The sequence below is a fragment of the Homalodisca vitripennis genome, chromosome 5 (genome assembly GCF_021130785.1).
Source record: "Homalodisca vitripennis isolate AUS2020 chromosome 5, UT_GWSS_2.1, whole genome shotgun sequence".
Classification (NCBI taxonomy): Eukaryota; Metazoa; Arthropoda; class Insecta; order Hemiptera; family Cicadellidae; genus Homalodisca; species Homalodisca vitripennis.
In genome coordinates this window covers 27915023-27938210 of record NC_060211.1, presented here as the reverse complement: position 1 = coordinate 27938210, position 23188 = coordinate 27915023, and the positions used below count along the sequence as shown (strand labels likewise).

General features: G+C 35.2%; 1 protein-coding gene across 2 annotated transcripts; it reads left to right on the top strand.

Moving 5' to 3' along the window:
* Positions 1-491: 491 nt before the first annotated feature.
* LOC124361891 (cleavage stimulation factor subunit 2-like) lies at positions 492-21612 on the top strand. Of its 2 annotated transcripts, XM_046815946.1 has the most exons (11): positions 492-758; positions 7434-7512; positions 8819-8988; positions 12209-12354; positions 12481-12588; positions 12712-13030; positions 15915-16020; positions 17006-17032; positions 18052-18113; positions 18459-18616; positions 21439-21612. In XM_046815946.1, the coding sequence occupies exons 1-11, from the start codon at positions 713-715 to the stop codon at positions 21556-21558; spliced, it is 1341 nt and encodes a 446-aa protein (XP_046671902.1). In that variant the 5' UTR covers positions 492-712; the 3' UTR covers positions 21559-21612. The 2 variants fall into 2 exon arrangements, with proteins under 2 accessions (XP_046671902.1, XP_046671903.1); XM_046815947.1 differs by lacking the exon at positions 17006-17032 and having other exon boundaries at positions 493-758.
* Positions 21613-23188: the final 1576 nt, after the last annotated feature.

The window sequence follows — 23188 nt, the reverse complement described above, 5'->3', positions numbered from 1 at the left end:
AGCAAATAAAAAGTAGGGGTCCCAATATTGATAATAATTCTTCGAAAGTATCAAGAATTATTCTTGATAATAATATACGTTCGTATATTAAAATTAAGCTTACAGAGCGTCTGTGTACAAATGTTTATTGTGGGCACTTGTTTGGTTTAGTCTCAATAGTGGCTTTTAGTAGAGAACGCCCATTTAACGTTACATTTTCTACGGTTGAGTTTCATATATTTGGGATTTTTATTTATTTAACATTTAACGGGAACTCTTTGTGGAAAATAATAAATACGAAAAACTGTGTAGATTTTGTGAAATATCGAAATATCGCTTTTTAATAATTAGTTTTATACAATTTATCTCAGTTTTTGAATTTTTGTGAGCGCCTTCAGATTGATAACTGCAATATTGACGCACACAATACAGACGGACGATAACTTCACGGTCTGGACGAACTACAGCTGGATTATTCATATTATGTACGGTACAGTAGTTAGTCTAGGTGTTGTTTTCACTTTGTTACGGTTTGGTTTTGCCAAGAACCACAATATTTGGTTGATTGTGTTGTGTTAGATGTGAAACTCCACTCAGTCTGAATTAGATAAGCTTTACAAAGTTTTATAACAATCTGTTTTATTTCAAGTTATTTATTTGCTCACTAAACTCAAAAACATTTTAGTTTTGTAGTAAGACTTGTAGATTTGTGTTTGGTTGTGAAGCCGGCAAAATGGGGGATCAAAATTTGATGGATAAATCTATGCGATCAGTATTTGGTAAGTATTAATCTATTTAAAAGTATAGTTATAGGCTAGTGGAATTGAAAAGACATGATCGAATTGTATGAATACTCCTATGCTTTTAGTAACGTCTATATTTATTCATATAATATTAATTGGTAAATGTGAAGTTTACGGCTGGACTAACAAAATATGAGTTTTGCTGGATCAACAAAATATTAAGCATTATTAACCAATTGCTAGTATTCTTTTGAACTAGAAAATATGAGTTTTGAAATGTTGGAAATGATAAATAACGAAGTTTTCACACCCTCCATGGTTTTACATGATAATAAAAAAATACCATTAAAAAAATGAATAAATTACTATTATTTTAACTGTTTACATAATCCACACTCAAACAGACATAATTTTCCAAACTAAATCGGAGTATCAAAGTTAATGTGTTGCGGTAGTTGCGTAATGAGTGCCGTTTTCTGGCCACAGAACAGGCAGAATAGCTATTGGCCACAGATAATGCTGATAAAATAGATTAACCCTAGAACACTACCGTGTTTTGATATACCTTTGTCACTACCAATACGTAAATTTTATGTAGCATGTTTATTTTTGTGTTCGCACAAGTCCAACATGTTGAAGCCACGAAAAAGCAACGTCATGTATTTTTCGAAAATTGACTGCCATTATTAATAATCAGAATTACTTACGTAAAATTAAAATATTATTTTAGAGTGTTTATAGCTGTTGATATAGATTATTTAAGTTAATAGTTCAAAATAATTAATCAGTATCGATTGATTATATCGATGGTTATGATTAAGTAATATCGTTTGCAAATTTCGGTACTTTGGGATTATACCGACCACACACCCAGACATGAATCGTTATTTCACATTTCGTTTCTACTGATTACTAGATTAGCGTAGAACAATATTTCGTCAATATAAAACAGGAATTGTCTTATCGCAAACCCCTCCCCATCCTCAGACAGAGGTCAAAGTCGAGCGTCTAGTAGATAACGTGATTGCAGTCTCGCCGCCCGTTCAGCTGGTGCATCGCTTTGTTGTACTTCCGTGTTTTACCTCTACATTTCTCCAAACACAAAAAATTCAACAAAAACAATCATTTACCAAACTAAACTCTTTATTAAAAAAAACACTAAAAACTTGTTTTTATTCTTGATCACATTCCGCCACCCAAAATGCGAGTGCCTCCGGCCATCAGCGCGGGCATTGACAGCACCTTCGGTGCTGCCCCGCGCTGATGTCGACGAAAGAAAAACATCCCTCGAGATAGTACCTATCAGTAAAATATCAAATTCTAGAGGGGCTAATCAGAAATATAAATTGAATTGTAATGGAAAGGCAATGATGTACCGTGCAAATCACGTGATGCCGCGCGGCCTGCCGTAATCAGGATTCTCGAGAAAGATAAGATAACAGCGATCACAATACCTGGAAATGCTTGTAAGTTTGTAATTTTGTAATTGAAGAGTTGTTTTTTCGTTCTATCATGTTTGTTTCTATAAATTTCTATTTTTGTGTTCTTCATACTAGTGTGGTCGGTATAATCCCAAAGTACCCAAATTTCTATATAAAAAACCGGGTCCGCTTATCGTACCCTACCCTAGGCCAACCTCAAGAGCCTGGGGGTTACTAAAAATGCTTAGAAAATGAATACAAAAAACGTCAGAAAACAATAAAAGTGGCCATAACCTGAAAATTAAATAGCCTACTTATTAGCTTAAAAAAAAAAAAAAAAAAAAAAAAAAAAAAAAAGAAAAACTAGTTAGTGTTAAACAAGCTGACAGCAAGGCCGGTACTTTCTGATTAAACGGAGGCCACCGATAATAAATGGGTTTAGCAACATTGGGTGGGCAGTTACACTTTATAAATACTGTGGAACATATTTGTTTATCATCTGTACACAATTATCACATTATAGGAATTGTTATCTGCTTGGACAGTCAAATCAGTGAAAGTATGTAAACTCGGAGGTCATCAACCGGCACAACTGCAGTGCTCTGTTATCATATATAGCCTAACTCTGTAGCTCATTGTTATGTTTGTTTTCGTACTGTACACTTGTTCTAGTAGTTTGCAGTACTCTGAGTGATAGACAATAGACAATAGACTTTATTTTCATATTCATCAAGAACAGAGACAGCGTCAAATCTTAAAAAGTATAAGTTGAAACATTTATGTTAACTTTTATTAGTAGGTGTTGATGGTCATAAATTCTTCTAGGCTGTATACAGTCTTTTCCACTAGCCACTTGAACATTTTCCTGTTTAAAACTTGTGGGCCAAGGTTCTTAAGTTCTCCTGGTAGCATGTTGTACAACCTGGCACCTGCATAGGTTGGCTTCTTGGCAAATAGAGCTGATCTGTGGGCTGGCAGATTGAAGTCATTGCCATGTCTTGTTTGGCGTTCATGGTTATCACGGTTCCTCAAGCAGTTTTTGTCTGATAGCCAGTAATATTACCTCCGTAATGTAAATAGACACCACTGTGAGTATGCCCAAGTTTTTAAAAGCATCTCTACAGCTTTCTTGAGGATTTAAATCAGCCATGATTCGCACTGCACGCTTCTGCATAACTAGGACTCGCTGAAGGTTGGTGATAGAAGAGCTCCCCCAAAGCACTATTCCATAGAGAACATGTGTCTCGAAAAGCGCAAAGTAAGCGATTCTAGTAGCTTCTGGTGTGCTAATGTGTTTAACTCTCTTTAAAACAAAAAGAGCTGTGCTGAGTTTTGAACACATTATGTCTACATGTTGATTCCATGAGAGACTATTGTCAATTGTGACACCCAAATGCTTTGTAGAGAGCACTTGTTCTAGGTCCAGTGGCAAAGATACATAATCTTTATGTCTTCCCCATATGATGCGTTTGGTTTTGGATGCATTGAAAATCAGATTGTTGTTCAGGCAGTAGTGCATAGCTCTAGTTATTGATGTGTAGGTGTCAATTTCCAGTCCCTGCACTGACTTGTTGTTTGTGACGAGGACAGTGTCATCCGCGTATGACACTGGATAGCAACCCTCCCCCAAGTGCTCCTGAAGGTCTCCAATGAAAAGCACAAACAGTACAGGCCCCAAGACAGATCCTTGAGGAACACCTTTTTTAATTTCCATCGGTTCGGATGTTTCAACTCTGATATTTCCCTCAAGAACCTGTTTGATCTCCACTATGTTCCTTCTACTCTGCAAGTAACTTTCAAACCACTTTAGTGCTGTACCCTTGATGCCTAAAAAGCTAAGTTTTGTCAATAATAATCTGTGGTTAAGGCAATCGAAAGCTTTGCTTAGATCTAGAAAAACACTACAAACATTTTTCCCCTCCTCAAGGTTGTCAATGAGGTGCTCAACCAAATCAATGAGGGCACTGGTGGTTGATCTTCCCGATATGAAGCCATGTTGTCTCTCTGGTAGGTTGCGATTTATCTCCAAATGCTGTGTGAGACGTGTCAGTATGACCTTTTCCATGACTTTTGACACTGTAGGAATTAAAGAGATGGGCCTGAAATTCTGCACTTCCTTTTTATTACCTAGTTTGTACAGAGGGTACACTTTGGAGGTTTTTAGATTCTCAGGACATCTACCCTGAGTTAGGGATTTGTTAACAATACTGGCGATTGGTATACAAACTTCATTTCTGCAGAACTTTAATATTTTGGAATTTATCCCATCTACTCCAGTGGATGTTTTGGATTTCATAGAAAAAATAACTTTCAGTACCTCCTCTGGTGTTACCAATTGGAATTCGTTGATTGCTGTTTCGTAATGATCTCTTGGCTCCTCGATCACTGAAGTTCTGGGAGAATTGTTATTGGTCAGAGTATCTCCGCTGTAGTTGCAAAGAATTCATTGAAGTATTCTGCAATTTCTTTCAGGTCTTCAACTGTATTACCATTGATATTCAACTGCCAGACTGTTTCTGAGTCCTTTTTTTTTCGATTTCCTTTCACTGTTGACAATCTCCCATACAGCCTTACTTTTGTTACTTGCCTCAGCTATTCTTTGTTCACACTTTGTTTTTCTGAGTATTCGCAGCTTCATATCATATTCCTTATTCTTTTGAAAAGCTATGTATTTGTCCTCTTCCTTTTTGCTGAGTGCACATTTTTCATTAGCTCTTATGAAGTCTGCTCGCAGTTCATCTACTTCTGTGTTGTAAAGCGTATGTTTTCTTTTGTTAATTCTTGATTTTTTAAGGGGGCATGTGATGTCTAGTGCTGTTGTAATTGTACTAATGAAAACTGAGTTTGCCTCTTCTACTGTAGGTGCTGACTCGACTCTTTCCCAGGAGTTTAATGCAAGGAGGTTTGATAGGTTTGAGAGATTGTGAAAGTTGAAAATCCGTCTGGTCATGTTAATAGGTCTTTTTGCTTCACAGTCTACTTCAAGCTTGCAGAGCTGTCCTGTATGATCAGAAAGCGAGGTATGGATAACCTCAACGTTAACCTTCCCCAAGTCCAGATCGGTGCATACTACATCTATTGAAGTAGCAGTGGTGGAGGTTATTCTGGTTGGGGGCAGAGGAGTCCTTGTTATGTTGAAAGTGGCAAGCATTTCACTTACTGCAGTTTTTTCTCTTGATTGTGTCAGACTATCAACGTTAAGGTCCCCCAGAATGCAAATTCCATTGTTGCTATTTGGAATTTCTTCCAGCACTTGAGTCATCTGTGTAAGGGCCTCCTCAAGTGAGGCAGAGGGGGGTCTGTAAACACCCAGCATTAGCGAGGTTGTCTTGCTTGAATATAGCTGTACCCCCTTTGAGATGATTTTCTCTACAGAAAGCAGCAACCAGAACATAGTTAGTCAAGCAAACATTGTTGAGTATTAGGGAATTTAGACCATGCTCAGTTAGTACAACTATATGTGGCTTGTTTATGTATAGAAAGTGGTTTAATCTATCAATCTTGTTGCTCAGTCTGTCCATGTTTTGGTGAAAGATTACTAATTTATTTTTTGTTTTTGGTTTGAGACTATTTTGTGTCTGGCTTTTTTTGTCACGTTTTGTTCTAAAAAATTATCAGCACTAATTTGAGAGTTGGAGAGTTTTGAGAGCAACCTGGGAGCCACCCCAGGGATATCTTGTACTGATGTGTCATGTAGAGATAAACTTGTTGTAGACGTTATGTGTAGTTTGTATTCATCTATGTATCGGTTAAAAAACTCATCATAACTTTCACCTTCCTTTCGAATCTTTGCTAGTACTGGTGGTGTCCTGTGAGGCAGTGAAATAACGATAGGAGCTTTAGTCATCACCACTGGCAGTGTAACTTTTTGTTGTGAAACTTGAGAGCGTGAACTGGGAACAGTTGTGATAGGTCTTGGCCATTGTGTGATTGGGAGATTAGTAAGTATATCTGAGCCTTTCTGATGTTACTTTGATTTGAGATTTGCCAAAGAGCAAGGGAGAAGATGTATCGTTTTTACAGAATAAAGGATGTTTGCTGTCACTGAAACAATGTGTGAATGGTCATAACATGAAATTGTATTTTAATGCTAATAATCCATTTTTGGCAATGTAACACTAGACTGTGCCGAAAAAAAAATCGGACTTTGTGTGGATACATGATTTTCTCACAGTAGGCTGCCATTTGCCACAATGGTCCGATTTCTATATTGTTGGTACGAACAATTAACATGCATATCTTGGTGCGAGAAACAATTGGAAATGTCACTAAACACTAAACAATTTTCTCTGTTGAACAGAAAACTCAAGGTAAGATTGTTGGTGATGGTAAAATCGTTGAGATAGACGATTATTTGTTTAGTAAACGTAATAACAATACTGGCCGGGTTCTACCCAAAAAATGGGTTTTTGTGGTTTATGCCAGGAAACTGGAGTCTCCAATTGAAATGCTAAAACATTGTTTGAGCATATACAACTACTGGGCTCAATAATTATATCTGATTGTTAGAAAAGTTATTATAACAAAGAGGATCTAGAAAACGTAGGCTATGAACATTTCTGGCTTCAACATGTTGGACCGAAAAAGCCCATTATGCGAAATTTGTGGGAAAGAAACAACTGTAACTGTGAGAGGAGTAAATATGGTCGTCTTCAGTTTTCCTAATTTTGGTTATAATAATTTGTTTGATCACTGTAAATATTAAATTCATATTTTAATTTAAAACATATGATTATTATTGAGGACTATATGTACTTTTATATCGATTGATAGTCTAATAGGATTTGAGATGCGAATATTCGGTATCGATGACTTTATTCTTTGATATAAAAAACCGGGTCCGCTTATCGTTACCTACCCTTGGCCTATTTCCCACAATCCTTTTTTTTATCATGCAGAGGTAAGTTCCTATAATGCTCAATAATAAATATGAACACATAGCCTACATTTAACCTGGCCTGACTCCAAGACCAACCATTTTTGAAAATTCTCAGATTTTTACCAAATTTTTTAAACAACCAGAGAGCATTTCTTTTTAATCAGCAAACCTAAATCTTTTGTAGAATTTTGATTGAAGCTTTTGTTTTAATTTAAACCAGCAAAGTAAAGGAATCCGAGCGTGTGCATTATATGGATGTTGGTCGTTTTGGTAGAAATGCTGATGTCTATACAGTATCGGCTGTTAAAAGGAGAACTAGAAGGAAAGGAATAGAATTACTTTAATGGGTCTTTCCTATGTATGGTCTATGTGTTCAGCTCTTCACTGATTAAATTTAGAATTTGTTTTCAGTGGGAAACATTCCTTATGAAGCTACAGAAGAAAAACTAAAAGATATATTTAATGAAGTTGGACCAGTATTATCCTTCAAGTAAGTAACTACTGCATTTATTTGAATCCTGAGTTAAGTTTACATGCCGCGAAGTTGGCAAAATGTCAATATAAATACTAGTCGCTAAGGTTGGCTCTGTCTTAGAAGAATAAGTTTAGAGGCCATTAACGTTATTTTTCCGTCATGCACGATCATATAGTTGCAGAATTTGTTAGTCTCTGAAGACAGAGTTCTTGGTGAGTTCAGGTTGAACATGTTAGTTGCCTACAAGATAAGACCAAAATTATCAGAGGCGATCTTATAAACATCAGTTAGATGGAGTAAAAGCTCACTAGAGCAGCAGGGCCTACACATGTTATGTAACCTGTGTGTGGGAATTTGGTCAATTAAATAAGGATCAGTATTTTGGATGCCAGCACACATAAAATTCCTTTCCGTAATATCCTTTCCTTCATTTCTTCCTGTCTTTGTAGCTGGTAAAGCAGTATGAAACTGCCCATAGATTCCATTCAAAATAAGAACTAATCCTCTGACACGAATCCTAACCTGGTTTATGAACTACTCCTGACCTAGTTCTTGACTACCACTAACCTAGTTCCTGAACCAGTTCAATTAACAAAACAAAATTAATTTTATTATTTAAAAACAAAAAGTACAAACAAAAAAATTTATAGAATCTACTTAATAGGCATTCTAAAACTAAAAATACCGGTTTTCAAAAGCAAAGTGTACTTAATTTCACAAGCCAAATGCAGACAAAATAAATCTATAAATTACTGTACCTCAAAAACATAGGTTAAGATTTCAATAAAACTCTCCATACACATTCAATACATTGTGTATTGTATTATATTACTACCCTCATTCTTAGGACGCACCTATTTTCGGAGATTTTATCGATTTTTACATGTCAAATACTGGAAAAAAAAGATGGCCGTACCTCAAAAATGTACGAGCCGATTTTGATAAAACCTTCTATAGACATTCAATACATGTTTACTATAGTACACTACAGCCCACATTCTTAGGCTGTTCCTATTTTCGGAGCCACATCGATTTAACAGCCTATGTGCTGACAAAACCAATCTATGGATGGCCGTGCTTCAAAAACGTACTAGCCGATTTTGATAAAACTTTCTATACAGTTTCAAATCGGCACTGGTAATGAAAAGGAAATAAAAGTGTTCATGGTCACAACGTTTTCTTACACGCGGCTTGAGGATTTCATCTTGGAATAGTCATATATTGTGAATAGGCCTATTATATATACTCCTTGTTTTATAATTTGTAGATCGGTGGATCAATCAGATTGAAAATATAACTTATTTATCTCTTACTTTTGCAGACTGGTGTTTGACAGAGAGACTGGGAAACCTAAGGGATATGGATTCTGCGAGTACAAAGACCAAGAGACTGCACTCAGTGCTATGCGAAACTTAAATGGCTATGAGATTGGTGGTCGAATGCTTCGAGTTGACAACGCTTGTACAGAAAAATCTCGTCTGGAAATGCAGAGTAAGTATTTGTGTAACATGGTAAGAATTTGTGGTAAACATTAATTTTTTCAACTAGCAATCCTAGTTCTCATTTTAATAGATTCTATGATACTGCGTAATATTTAAGAGAAACCTTTTTTTAGATGTACGGAAAAATATCTCTATTGAAACATTTTGTGAAGTTGCCTGATGATGGAATCCTCGATTCTGAAAGGTCTCACAATATTACATTAACACATTCACTGCAGATGTCAAAATTACCGGCGACAGAAAATGCGGGATTTTTTTGTTTTTACTTACCCAAAACGGAGTCAGGATAGCCAAAAGGGTTGTCCAAGGTATCCCGGAAGCTTCGTTGGCTGGAACTGGTGACATCATGTCCGTGGCGAGTCTGCTTGTCATCCGCACCGGGTGCCGGTCCCCGTGTTGTATGTGCTCGCAGCGTACTAGGTTTCGGCACAAACATTCGCGAATCACACTTATATAGTACATGAATGACACGTAGATAGTACATCAATTACACGTAGATAGTACATCAATTACACGTAGATAGTACATCAATTACACATATTGGGGTGGGGTGGCCCATCGTCCATAGAACTGTTCGAACTCGACTCATTGTCTTCACTAGATGAAAAATTATCGTCAATAACATTATCGTCTTCCTCCATTATGAGTACATTCACTTACACAGTCAACAGACACTATAATCCACTCACACAATATCGCAAAGCATACCCAACAAACGAAAATGGCGAACTGGCGAGAATTGCACCAACTGACTCAACGAAACAGGCACACCTCGCTATGAGTGTTACAGTCTTCCTGGCCAACTGCTCAGCTCACACTGAGGCAATATGAAAGCAGCTGCCCTATGCCGGGCTCGCTCGTCCACCGCCAGGCACGCCAATTTCGCATGACGAGCATGCTCGTCACCCGCAGTGAATGTGTTAATATTGGAAAATGTGTTACCTATTAAATATATGTTACTGTTTTTTCGTTATTAAAATATGGGAAGCATGATTGAAAAAAATACAGGAAGACATGTTTACAAAAAAGTTTCGATATGTTTCTTTTACAGGTAGGATAAATTAACATGTTCACCATGATCGAAGACCTTAGGATCTTGAACGATCCCGCTAATTGACAATCAGAATGCATGTTCTGTCTTTTATGTGTAATGTAGACTTTCTATTTAGATTATACAATCCGGTAATAAAAATACAAATTTTTTTATTTGAGAGCAGTAACATATATTCTTTATTATACTACATATTTTTTGTGTATATAACAGCTATATAGCAAACACAATCCGCTAACTGACAAATTTCCATACTTCTATCACTGTTGTAACGTGTTTTTGTGGATTGTATGACTTATGATCATAACATCTGCTTCCCCTTTCCCCTCCTTGATCAATTGTCAGTCAGTCATGAGCCAGCTTATTTCCAGCTTGATGTTAATATTGTTTACCATTCATTTGACAGCTTGAGTGTTTACAATACTGTCTTGGTTTTATTAGCTGTTCGAATGTGGAGTGGGGAAACAAAAACCTCAAGGAAATATCTGTTTCATGAATTTAATTGTGTTTGATGTTAAAAGTTTTGAAGACAATCCGAGGAAAAAGTATTACTACATTACAACATAATTTAACATTACTCCCTGCACTTGATCCACAATCATTAAGAATAAAGAAAAGTATCCAGGGATAAGGGTGGATTACTCAAACCCCTTGTAGAAAGGCAGAAGCCATATGTAAAATGTAGATTGACTAATGACATATTCGTTACATTTTAAGAAAGGAACAAAGTGTTAATTCTATTGCCGTTGCTTAGGTGTATTTATTGGATCATTTTTAAAATTTTGACCTAAAGAATAAGTTTACAAAGTTTCTATACAGAGTTTATAAACTCATTGTGTATTGGATAGTGGTGATTGATTATATTCTATATCTAAAAGTCACAGTTGGTTAAGGTAATGCAAAATGTTTCTGAACATTTGCCTACGCAGTTAGAAGATTTCATACTGTATGATGTAAGATTATGTTGTGACATTAAGTGTTATGTACTTAATCAGTATATTTAGATGGTCTTTGTATGAGGTTTGGCTATTAAATAACACAACTGATGTAAAAAAAGTATTTTTACTTTATACATTATCACCTTCATATATACACTCCTTTTCTATCCCTACACCACTCCATGCGAATTTTCCATTGTTGGAAGTCATGTTCTGTCAGCTCCTTCAGGACATGTACCACTTTCTGTTTAACAGCTTCCACAGACTCAACTGTTTTAATGCAGATTTCACCCTAGGGAACAGGTAGAAGTCACATGGTGCAAGATCTGGTGAATAAGGTGGATGTTCTAACACTGGGATGCTGTAGAACCCATGATTTATCCTTTCCACATTTCAGGGTGTTTTTCTTTACTTTTTGACATAGTTTAGAAAGTACCTCAAGGTAGTAATATTGATTAATTATTGATCTTCAGAAACTAGGTGAAGGTACACAATTCCATGGATATAAAAAACAATTATCATTGCTTTAAATTTTGACTTAGCACTGACTTGCATAGCTTTTATGGCTCTTAATGAAGTTGGATTCTTCCATGGATTGGCGCTTTTTTTCTGGATCATAAGTAAAAAACCACATTTCATTACATGTTATTATCTTTTTCAAAACATTTGGGTCATTTTCAATCACTTAAAAAGTGTCAGAACAAACATTTTTACGATCTTTTTGTTGTTTAAATGTTAGAATCTTAGGCACCATTTTAGCACACACTTTTCACATGTAAAATTTGCTGTACACATTCTTTTTAGACATTTTCATCCGTTTTTGATGTTGAAGGGTGACCTAGCCGTGAATTATCTTCAAAGTCTTCTCTGCCATCTTTAAAACACTTAAACCATTCAAAAACACGTGCCCGTGAAAAACATTCACTGCCTTACACTTCTTTCAGTAATTATAAGTTTCAGTAGCAGTTTTTCTTTGTTACTGTACTATTACACTAACTATTTTGTCTGGCCAAAAAAAGTAAACAACAACGGTGACGTAGACTCTGACTAAACGGTGTTGTTTACTGAAGCGAGACCAGATGCATACTAAAGAGAAAGGTTCACATTAAACAGCTGTTGACACATGCCTCTTTGATCCACAGCAGTGTCAGTCTAGTTGTTTAATAGCCACACCTCGAATTACCACAAGATGAACAGAAACCAAAACTAGATATTTGCAGGTCTGCTCCAGGGCCCTCCAGTGGAGAATCAGTATGGTGAGGCTGTTAGTCCAGAAAAAGCCCCGGAGGCTATCAGCAAGGCCGTGGCCTCTTTGCCACCAGAGCAGATGTTTGAGCTCATGAGACAAATGAAGCTTTGCGTTCAGGTAAGTCATTTAAGTGAATAAAGCAATGGCTACATACTGTCAAAAACATTTCAGACTAGCATAAAACAGATATATTGTGCAATCTGATTTAGTACATTTATATCTTAAAGTATATTTAATTTTCAGAATAATCCAACAGAAGCAAGACAAATGCTTCTACAAAACCCTCAATTGGCATATGCTCTTCTCCAGGCTCAAGTTGTGATGAGGATAGTAGATCCACAGGCAGCAGTTGTAAGTTTCTTTATTGTTCATATCAGTTTAATTCATCTATTAAACAAAATACTTGGTTGGGAGCCATCATAGATTATATTTATTTAAAAATCGCTTATGCACTAAGACAATGTTATTTTGCAGACAATGCTCCAGAAAGCTAACAAAGTGGTGCAGCCTCTGATGCCAGTGGACGGGAACCGCCCTCCTGCCCCAGTGCCTGCCCCTCAGGTAGTCCCCCGTCCGCCGGTTCCAGAGTATCCACCAGAGCAGCCTCCACACCCACACTGGTCCCAACCCGCACGCAATACTGGTCCTCCACTGCCAGCAGCTGCTGTACCTCCAATGCCTCAACAGATGCCAAACCCTGTACCTGCCCAGATGCAGAATGCAATGCCTCCTCAGATGCCCCCCAATTCTATGCAACCTCAGATGTCTGGAATGCCTCAACAAACTTTTGGAGGTAAAGTGTACTACTGTCACTACTAGTTCTGTAATCAACCTCAAAGGTATTCTACAGCATAAGAGGGAAGTTGAATGTAAGGATACAAATTTATATCACTCTGCCTATCATTCATCTCTTGTGTGAATTAAGGTTGGTAGTGCTATTTTGTGGCTGTAGTGGGATCAGGTTGAAAAAATGTTTTTTCTCCTAAAATTCTGAACAAAAACAGATGGGATTTTCTTTCATCTTTTAGTATAATAAAACTGTTCCTAATTTGAAACGTGGGAAGAAATTTACTATTCTTTAAACAATTATCCTTTTAACTAAAATTATGTTTTATAGGTACTAATAGGTGATTTCAAGAATGTACCAGTAGAATCAGTGTTAAGTTTAATCTTAACGAGAATGGAAGTAAATAAGTAATCTTCATTATAACAAATCGTCATATGAGGGTCATTCAGAAAGTAAGTTGGTGAGAAATCTGGTCACCGAACGGATGGAGTCAGCAGTGCGATCAGAGTGGCACTGTACAGCTATGTTCAGTATGCATATGGCAGTGTTGTAGTGAAGGTCATTACCATTCTAACTTTCTAAACTAGTGTTCAAAATGGCCACCGCAATCAACTCTTCCGCCAACTGTAAAGTACATAGCATCGTTCGATTTATTTTGGTAAAGAAAATGTAACCGATAGAAATTAATCGTGGTGTTCTGTGTAAGGAGAAGTCATTATGAGTTATACTGCAGTAAAAAAGGTGCCAATTGTTTTTTGAAGAATGAATTACAGTGGAGTCCCGCTAATCCGAACACGTGTAATCCGAACGTCAGTTAATCCGAACAGGTCCAGGAGGAATTATTTATAACGATAATGAACAGTTATAGGAACTAATTACTTAAAAAATAAAAATGGGTGCATCATTTCGTACATAAACAAAGAAAACTTTAATTAAATAGACATACAGTATTTTATTAAGACAAATTGTGTACGGTACAGTACATAAATAATGAAGTTAAATACAGTACCAAATTGAAACTTATAGAGTTAAATTACTGTATTAAGAAGTGAAATCAAACAAAAATTGGACGTACAGTACTGATATTATTATTGAGTACAATATTAATTGTTAAAAGACATAAATTCAGTTATTGTCTTCTGTCGCATTGAAGAGAGTCTATTGGATGACGCGTAGTTTCACCATCGTGTCGTAAACATGATATCGGCAGGTGTAGCAGTAGCCTGTTGCTATAAGTATCGTAGTGCAAGGTTAAGCGCTGCTGCACCGTCTGCGTGTGGCACCAACTCTCCTTTATCACCCAGGTTCTTGTCGTCCCGTAGCGCGTGGACCCGTACAATATCCAGTACACTCACATTGCTTAACAATAGAACTCTCACACTAAATACGGTAAATGTGCTTAGTATTCGCAAACACGTTTATTTGTCAAGAAATACAATGCAACAGTCAGAAAACATGTTTTAATAAACAATGTTGATAATTCTATAACAAAATAGACCCATCTCAAGTTTTAAAACCGTATTTTTCTGTAATTCTGGCTAATCCGAACAATTACATAATCCGAATAGGGCTCGGTCCCAATTAGGTCGGATTAACGGGACTCTACTGTAATGTCATAACGAAAAACAAAGTGGCCTGTGTATGTATGTGAATTGAGGCACCTGTGGTTACCGATGTTGAACAAATCAATCACCAGGTTCGAGAACAACGATGGTTCACGATCAGAGATATTTCAAATAAATTTATACAATATAAAAGAACTCTAATGTTTCAAATGTGACTGAGAAACAAGTATATTGTACGCTTTCTTGATGGATAATAAAACTCTTGATTGATGAACTTAAAATAAAGAGAATGTTTATTATTATCTGAATAGATACATTTGGCATCTTTTAAACAGTTTTTGATTGTTTGCTTCTCCACTGGCCTGTGACTGACCAAATTTGTACTCAGGAGTTGCTGAACTTGAATACATGGCTTATGTTGTGTGCTTACATGAAAAGGTTAACCTATAGGGTACCAGACCCAAGTGTTTTCTTTGTGTATGAGGAATACTGGCTACTTTTACCCAGATATTACCAAAGAATACTAGATTTCCTTAAGGCTGTTGTGCACTATTTTACATTTTTGCCTGCAACTCCCCTAGTTTTTGGTAAAAATTAATGATTTTTCAACAGCTTTTACATAAATGAATTTTGTAACAGCAAACACGGCATCTTTTTATAAATCAAATGTAAAAATTAAAATTAGTCATAACAAATATACTTACTACCAAAATTTAAAAACATTTTTTTTCCCTTCTCTTTGCTTATGAATAGCGTCCCTTATAAAAAATTCCGGATGCAAAATGTTTTATTTCATTAAACACTATAAATAAAAAACATAATCCTAAATTTTTATTGGTTTTACAATAAAAATAATATTTTTATTACAGTAAATAAATTGGGTGTTTGATTTTTTTACACGTTTTAAAGTTGATAATTTTTAGTGTTATCACAATTATAAAATGTCGGTAGAAATTCACATTTCAAAGATGTAGAATATTTTTATAGTATATACAATTACAAATATAATAATCAATTATATTACAATTATATAATTGTATTATTAATAATACAATTATTTTAATTTAAAAGAACATAATAGGAAAATAAAATTTGAACTATCTTGATAACCGTACGTTAGTATTTTTCAACAGTTACAAGCATGTCTGTATAATATTATAATAATAGTATTTCTCACATTTATATCACATGCCCGAATATCTGACCTAAAGAGTAAATACTACTACTGCTTACTAATTGAAAACATTTAGACATTTTATTGGTGGAACATAAACCAAAAAACTAATGTTTGCTAATATAATTCTTGTAATAATTGATTATTGCAGGAGCAGGAGACCTAGACATGAGGGCCATGGATCCTCGGCTGGCTCGTACTATGGGAGACCAGGACCTCAGGATGCCTCCCCAGCAGTTCCCTCCACCCAACGACCAGTGAGTTTATCAACACTATAATTTCAAGAACAGAACTATTATAATTTTCCATCTTAGGACGGTAGCATCTTTTTCAAGTTTAAGCAGTGGGCTATCTAAGGGTGGTTGAACACTAAGTTATATTATATTACACTACAACTGGCTTAATATGGCCCCAGGCCTTTTTTTATTTTATTTATTATAAGCTTCACATAGGTTTATAATTTTCAGCATAGCTAAAGATAAACATGTAAATTGTCAATGTTTAAAATAAACTAAATTAAACCAATAAAGAAATAGTTATATATCTGCAAAGCTTAGTCTAAAGAATCAGTAATAAGTACTCGTAAACAACTGTTATTCATTTAAGTAGTCATCAAGAATAGTATGCCCGGTTAATGAGGTAGCATTTTAGGGAAGATTTAAATGTATTCATGGAATTTCTTTTTAATTGAAGTTTTTTTTGTTGTTATACATTTTCTTGATCAGGGCACAAGTAAAACTCAACTATGGCACTTGAAATATCTTAGATAGAAACACTTTTTAACTAAACTAAGTTTTTGATACTTCAATTTATATTTATATTTATTTTCAACTTATATATTTATATTTATACAAAAAACCTAAAATAGAATCAGTCAAAATTTTATTAAAGTTCTGAATCTTTCAACCATAAATACTAAAATAATATTTAATTTTCAGTTATAATATGTTTCAAACAATGTTGGTTATTATTAAAAGCTGTCTAGTAAAAAAAATATAATATTTGGTAAAACTTTATAAAATTGTGTTACTATAATTGTATAAAATCTTTTATTAACATAGAAGAATAGTATAGTTAAAATGTTAAAACATTTTTAAAACTTCATATAAAAAATATATCATGACATAAACGAAACACTGTCTTTACATGCAATATTGAACTCTTGTAATAGATATCATTTTATATATGTTCACTGATTTTTTTCTCTCCTTAGCCTAATATATGTATTTGGTGTTTTCTTAGACTGCTAATGGATAAATCAGCAGAAAGGTTTGTATATACAGAGCTTAAAACAACCCTAACTCCACCTCAAATAAATAGACATTTTTCATTTCAATACATTGATGTACGTCCAACGTATTAAATATAATATATAATCCTATATAATAAAAAATACATTAATTAGTTAATTTTTGAAATATTTGAACAGCAATGTGTAAATTATTAACTTGATCAGTAAAAGGTTTATGGCTTATCCTACATTTTCTTTTCATATGCATTTTCTGAAACCAATAAATGATGATTTAGACATTTGTAGTTAAATTTAACAATTAATTAAATATGAATTTGTATTTTAATAGTGTACATAGAAATGAACATTGCATTTTAATAGCTTAAATGTTAATAAAAATAATATTTGTCTTCAAAAGGTTTAACACAAAGTTTAGTCTCCATTTCAGGTAACTAAAGTAATAAATGTAAATCACACTCATTGTGTTTAAATACACACACATATTTTTATATAATGGAATTATGTTCAAAAAATAATGATGCAAGTAGTTTAATGTTTTATTTTTTTTTGTGTGAACATACCTTATTGATGCCAAAAAAGAATTATTACCATGGCTTATCAGGAATTATAAAATGTCCCCATGTTTTCACCTTTCTTTGTGATAAAGCTGATTTTATAACTTCTGAGATGTTTAAAACTATTTTCTCATGAAGTCAGTTTGTTCTGCATCCTTTAATATAGTTTTGTGGTAATTGACGCACATTGCATAAAAATATATATTGGATATTAGCTAGGAATAAACAAGGATATCCAATGTATCGGACCTCAACAGTGTAGGAATAAACCAGGATATCCAATTGTATTGGTTGTCAGCAGTCTAGGAGATCCAATATATTGGGTCTCAGACTTTTGTAATAAAAGTAAACTAGGACGTCCAATGTATCGGATTTTGGGAGCATTAAGCTTAAGAAACAATTGAAAGCTATACAGTAGTGTAAATATTAAAATCGATTATTACGATTTTAAATTTTATAATGCATGTGTTTTTTTTTTTTAGTTTTGCTCGAGACCCAAGAGCGGGAATGGGTGACCGTTTCCAGAGAGATCCTCGAGCCCCAAGTAAGTTCTGATCACTGTTCGAACAGGGTGGATAGGAAATTACCAATGTTCATAATAATAATAATGTTTGCTTACTTTCAAAAGTAACTTTAAGTGTAGGATTTAGTGTGGTTTTTGTCAATGTAGTGATAGAATTGAATTTCTTTTAACAGTTTTTTCTGGAGTTAAGATTTGTTTTGCTATATACAATTTGTAAACAATTTCAAAAGGGCTTTTACAAACTGTACAACACTATTACAATTTTACTGTTGTGTATTTAAAGCAAAGTGTAAGATTTAAATTTGTACTTTTATGATGTTTCCCTCTACACATTTCTTGTTGTTATGATTATGCAATGATTTATAGGCATGCCAGGAATGCCCCCTGGACCCATGCCTGGAGCTCCGAGACCAGTCATGCCCCCTGCTCCTGTGCCCCAACCTGGGGTGGGCCCGCCCAACGTGCCCCGCCTGGGTCCTGGATTGGGGCCGAATATGGGGACTGGTGCCTCAGACCAAGAAAAGGTAATTATTTCTGATACAATATATATTATTTACAATATTATATTTTGGTACTTTACAATATTTATTTATTATCAGTGCTTGATTTCTAGAACCAGAGGTAATGGATCTGTAACGCAAACAAAGTAGGCTACTTAACCCTTTGACTAGTAATCCCGCAACAGATTCGGGAACTCCTACGTGCCACCTGTAGTAATCCCGATAGCAGTGCGGGAAGCACTATGGTGCTAAACGGTTTTCATAATAATGTTTCTTGATGAATAATCTCTCTCGCTTGAATACGAATACGATCAAGCAAAATAAATAAGAAACCGTTTCAAGTAGTTTTTGTCGTTCCCACTAGATTGCAGTTGTTCTTTTATTTATTTCTTTCAGACCCAACTGACGGTATTCAAGCCATATGACGGTATTCTATCAGCTGATTCTATTTCTGTTTGTGTAGTGAATACAGGTTGTGATTTCACTTTTACGTTACCGGTTACCTTGATTATAAACGTTTTGTTATGTTTACTGTGAGTAAATAAACATGGCTGTTTGTGTAATAACTGATTACGTAAAATGGTGGGAGAAAGACTTACAGACAAATTTTTGGCTGAGGTGCTTCCCTGAGATACCAAAACCAAACCCAAATCACCTAAAAAAAATCAAAAATTTAAAAAACTCACTTTTTAGATCACTTGCTGAGAAAAAAAAACCTACCAGTCAAAGGGTTAAAAACATAAAAAAAACTAAAAATAAATGAGTTGTTACTATTACAATGGCTTATTGAACTGTACATAATATTTAAATGAACATAAAGAAAATTTACTGTCTGGCCCTATTTACAAAATATACACATCACCCCACAGTTATGCTTAGGCTTCCTATTTGTAGTTTTTTGTAGTATTATACTTGTCAAAGCACAAATTAGGATGGAGTCCAGGTTTGCGTGGGCCAAGGCATAACCCTACCTGTGCTGAAAGTTATTGTTCAGCCTCGTCATCTAAATCACGATCACTTAACACTTTCGTCCTCAGAAATAGCAAAATCAGGATCAATATCATCATTGCCACTATCAAAATAAAACAGTGCATCCTCAATGTGTTTATCGTACAAAACAATTGCATCACTAAAACAATTCAAAATGAAAACTCACTTTACGTGTTTCTTGTTCACAACTTAATAATCATAATACATCTGTGTCTATTCCTAAACAAAAGAATTCAAAACAAATTTTTAACCAAACAGCAGCAGATGCTACAAGTTGTTGATCAGTTAAAAATAAACACTACACAGAAATATCAGAAATTAACAACTACACATCGTAATAATGATGAAAGTGAAAATGTAGAGAAAGTTAACTTGCGACTGATTATTTAAAACACTTTCACAAGATCTACACAGATGTTACATTGAACAAATATGAGTCTGAATGACTTTTTTGGTTAGATATTTACGTTGCAACAGATGACGGACTGAGTCCGGCTTTGCACTGGAACAGCCGAGATAACAATGTCGGACTAAGTTTGTACAAGAGTCCCAAAAGGTTAAGAGTCATGCACCTGTCATATCTAAAAATAAAAAGATCTTTTAGCCTGTTTCATCCCCTAAAAGAAACGTATGTCAGTATGTTTCAAATTGCATTAAAAATTAATTATTAAGCTAACCCATGTATTTTGCCATTTTTAATGGAATCCTTCCAAGGAGGCTAAGTTCATAGATATTAAGACTATACGAGGGGGTACCCAAAAAAAAAACCGGAATTGTATTGCTGGCAGCCGGCAGCGTGTAGTACACATTCCTGCCGCTAGGCGTGTGTCGCGCAACCCATTGCGAGCTCAGTGACCTCAGTTCCATTGTCCTAGTGCATTCTGTTCGTTCGTAGTGACTGTTTTCGCTAACCCTGTTTTGCTCTTGTTTCGTTTTTTGTCATGGCAAGTTTAAGTGAACAACGTGCAGCTGTGAAATTTTGTTTTTTACTTGGTAAAAATGCTGCAGAAACTATTTTAATGTTGAATACAGCTTACAAAGATGATGCTATGGGGAAAACTCAGGTCTACGAGTCGTTCGCTCGATTTAAAAATGGCGACATGTCGATTGAAGACAAACCTCGTTCTGGACGTCCATCAACCTCTCGAACGGACGAAAATGTTGAGAAAATTCGTGAACTTGTGCTCTCCGACCGTCGACAGACAATTGAGGAACTATCAGAGAGTAGTGGGTTAACTTGGAGCTCGGTTCAGCGAAAAGTTCGCCAGAAAAGACCCGATTTGTGGCAGACTGGAGACTGGTTCTTCCACCACGACAACGCACCGGCACACACAGCCATCTCAGTTAGGCAGTTTTTAGCCAAAAACGGCATGGTTCCGCTGCCCCACGCACCTTACTCGCCTGACCTCGCTCCATGCGACTTTTTTTTTATTTCCACACATGAAAAGAGGCTTGAAAGGTCAACGATTTGACAGCATTGAAGAGGTTAAGAAAAAAACGAAGCTCGAGCTTGCAGCCATTTCTAAAGATGACTACAAAAAATGTTTTAATCAATGGAAATACCTTTGGGACAAGTGTATTAGTTGTAATGGAGATTATTTTGAAGGAGATAAGCTCGTATTGTAAAAAATTTGATAATATATAATTTTTATAAAATAATTCCGGTTTTTTTTGGGTACCCCCTCGTAAGTGTAGATGATTACAAACATATTGGTATGCATATGTATAGTATTTTACACAATCTTAATATATCAAACTGCATTTGCAAATAAAGCAACATTAGATCAGAAATATCTGGCTTTGCCAATGTACTGATATATCTATAAGATGTTTAAATCTAATTTATATATTTTCAGGCGGCACTTATCATGCAAGTACTCCAGCTGTCTGATGACCAAATTGCAATGCTACCTCCAGAACAGAGACAGAGTATTCTTGTGTTGAAGGAACAAATTGCAAAAAGTACCCAACGTTAACGTTCAATCTTAGCAATACAAAAGGTATTTTGTACTAATAAATGTTCAAACTTTTCTCTTTTGCTGTTTTATTCCCAAATCATTTTTTTAAAACAGGAAGAATCAATTTGGTGCAAGGGCAGCAGAGATCCAATCATTCTGGTTAGTGAATAAAACAATGTAACAATAGAAACTAGTTTTAGTAACATTTGATCTGGTAGACGTCGGATATATTTGACCTTGGTATAACTGATGATTGTATTCATTGCAGATATCTGTTTATTTTCTCGAATTTATGTAAAATAGTAGAAGAAGAATCCTAGTTTATGGAAATGTGCATTTGGGCTCAAAAATTCTAACGGCTGCTGATTTGTATAACCTCTCATTCTTGACTGTTCTTTTTCTATTCTATTACTAATGTTATGCCACTCTGTACAGTGTTGTTCTGACTATTACAAGTAAGCGCAAGGAGTGTTTAGTAATTTATTATGTTTGTGTTGTGATAAGTGAAACGTGTAATAATTGTACTAAAATTTAGTGTTGTTATTGGACTAAGTTGTGTAATAAGTGAGTGAACAGTTTTTATATTTAGTCATAGTTTATAATTTATTTATTTAAAACTTTTCCAGTGCTCTCCAAATATACCCTGAAAATGGTTCATACATTTAAAAAACATTTCTTACTTATTTTATAAACAATTTAACCTGTTGAGGAGTAGCTGAAAGTTGTTCCAAAAGAGTACAGACGGTTGTAGCCGTTTGATCCCAAAAGAGTATATTGACGGTTATGACCGTCCATGACGGGGTTGCTAAAACGATCAATATTGCAACTGTTTATGCACTCTAGTGGCGTTCTTACATACTATTTCGACTGTGAAATGTTCAAAGTAATTATTGCTGTACGGTGCTGGTTCCTAGTGACGGAATACATAATCACAGATTTGCCGCCAAATGTTCTGTAATTTTCTCGCGCCACGTCCATTACATAGAATCAAAACACCCAAATGCTAAGGTTCACATCATGGACTTCCGAATTAACGTTATCAGACAGATACTGGAAGCACATGTTGCACCAAGAGAAGAGGCTGCAGCTGTGATGTGTCCGTTGGGCGGAGCCCAGCAGCCGCTACGCTTGTCAGGTCGCCATTTCCCCCGCCCACTACCAGTAAGGGAAAATGGCCGAAGGAAGCTAAAACGCTGCTTTGTTTGTTCAAATACAACACAGGGTGAGCGTAAAAGAAAAGAAACTGCGTATGAGTGCACAAAATGTGAAGTAGCACTTTGTGTGTACCCGTGTTTTGAACACTATCATACGTTTGTAAAATTCTAAAAACAAAATGTATGAATTTATCAAGTTGTAGATCCAAAAAAATGCATTATTATGATATTTTGAAAGGTTTCAATACATTTTGAATGAAAAACAACAAACATTTTTTCTTTACTCCCTGGAGGTCCTTAAGGATAATTTTGCTTACTCTAGTATGCACTAGGTAGGATGACGGTTATAGCCGTCAGTACTCCCCAACAGGTTAATAAAGTAAACTAGAATGTGCAATTTGATTGTTTTATGAAGTATGTAAATTTTGTATAAAAATCGCCAACAAACATTCTAAGCAAAAATAAATAATTTATCTTTTAGGGCCAAAAGTGAA

Coding starts and splice junctions, on each gene's coding strand:
- LOC124361891 (XM_046815946.1), top strand. CDS start 713: ATGGGGGATCAAAATTTGATGGATAAATCTATGCGATCAGTATTTG. Junction 12,589..12,711: donor TAGATCCACAGGCAGCAGTT/GTAAGTTTCTTT, acceptor GTTATTTTGCAG/ACAATGCTCCAGAAAGCTAA. Junction 18,114..18,458: donor GAGAGATCCTCGAGCCCCAA/GTAAGTTCTGAT, acceptor AATGATTTATAG/GCATGCCAGGAATGCCCCCT.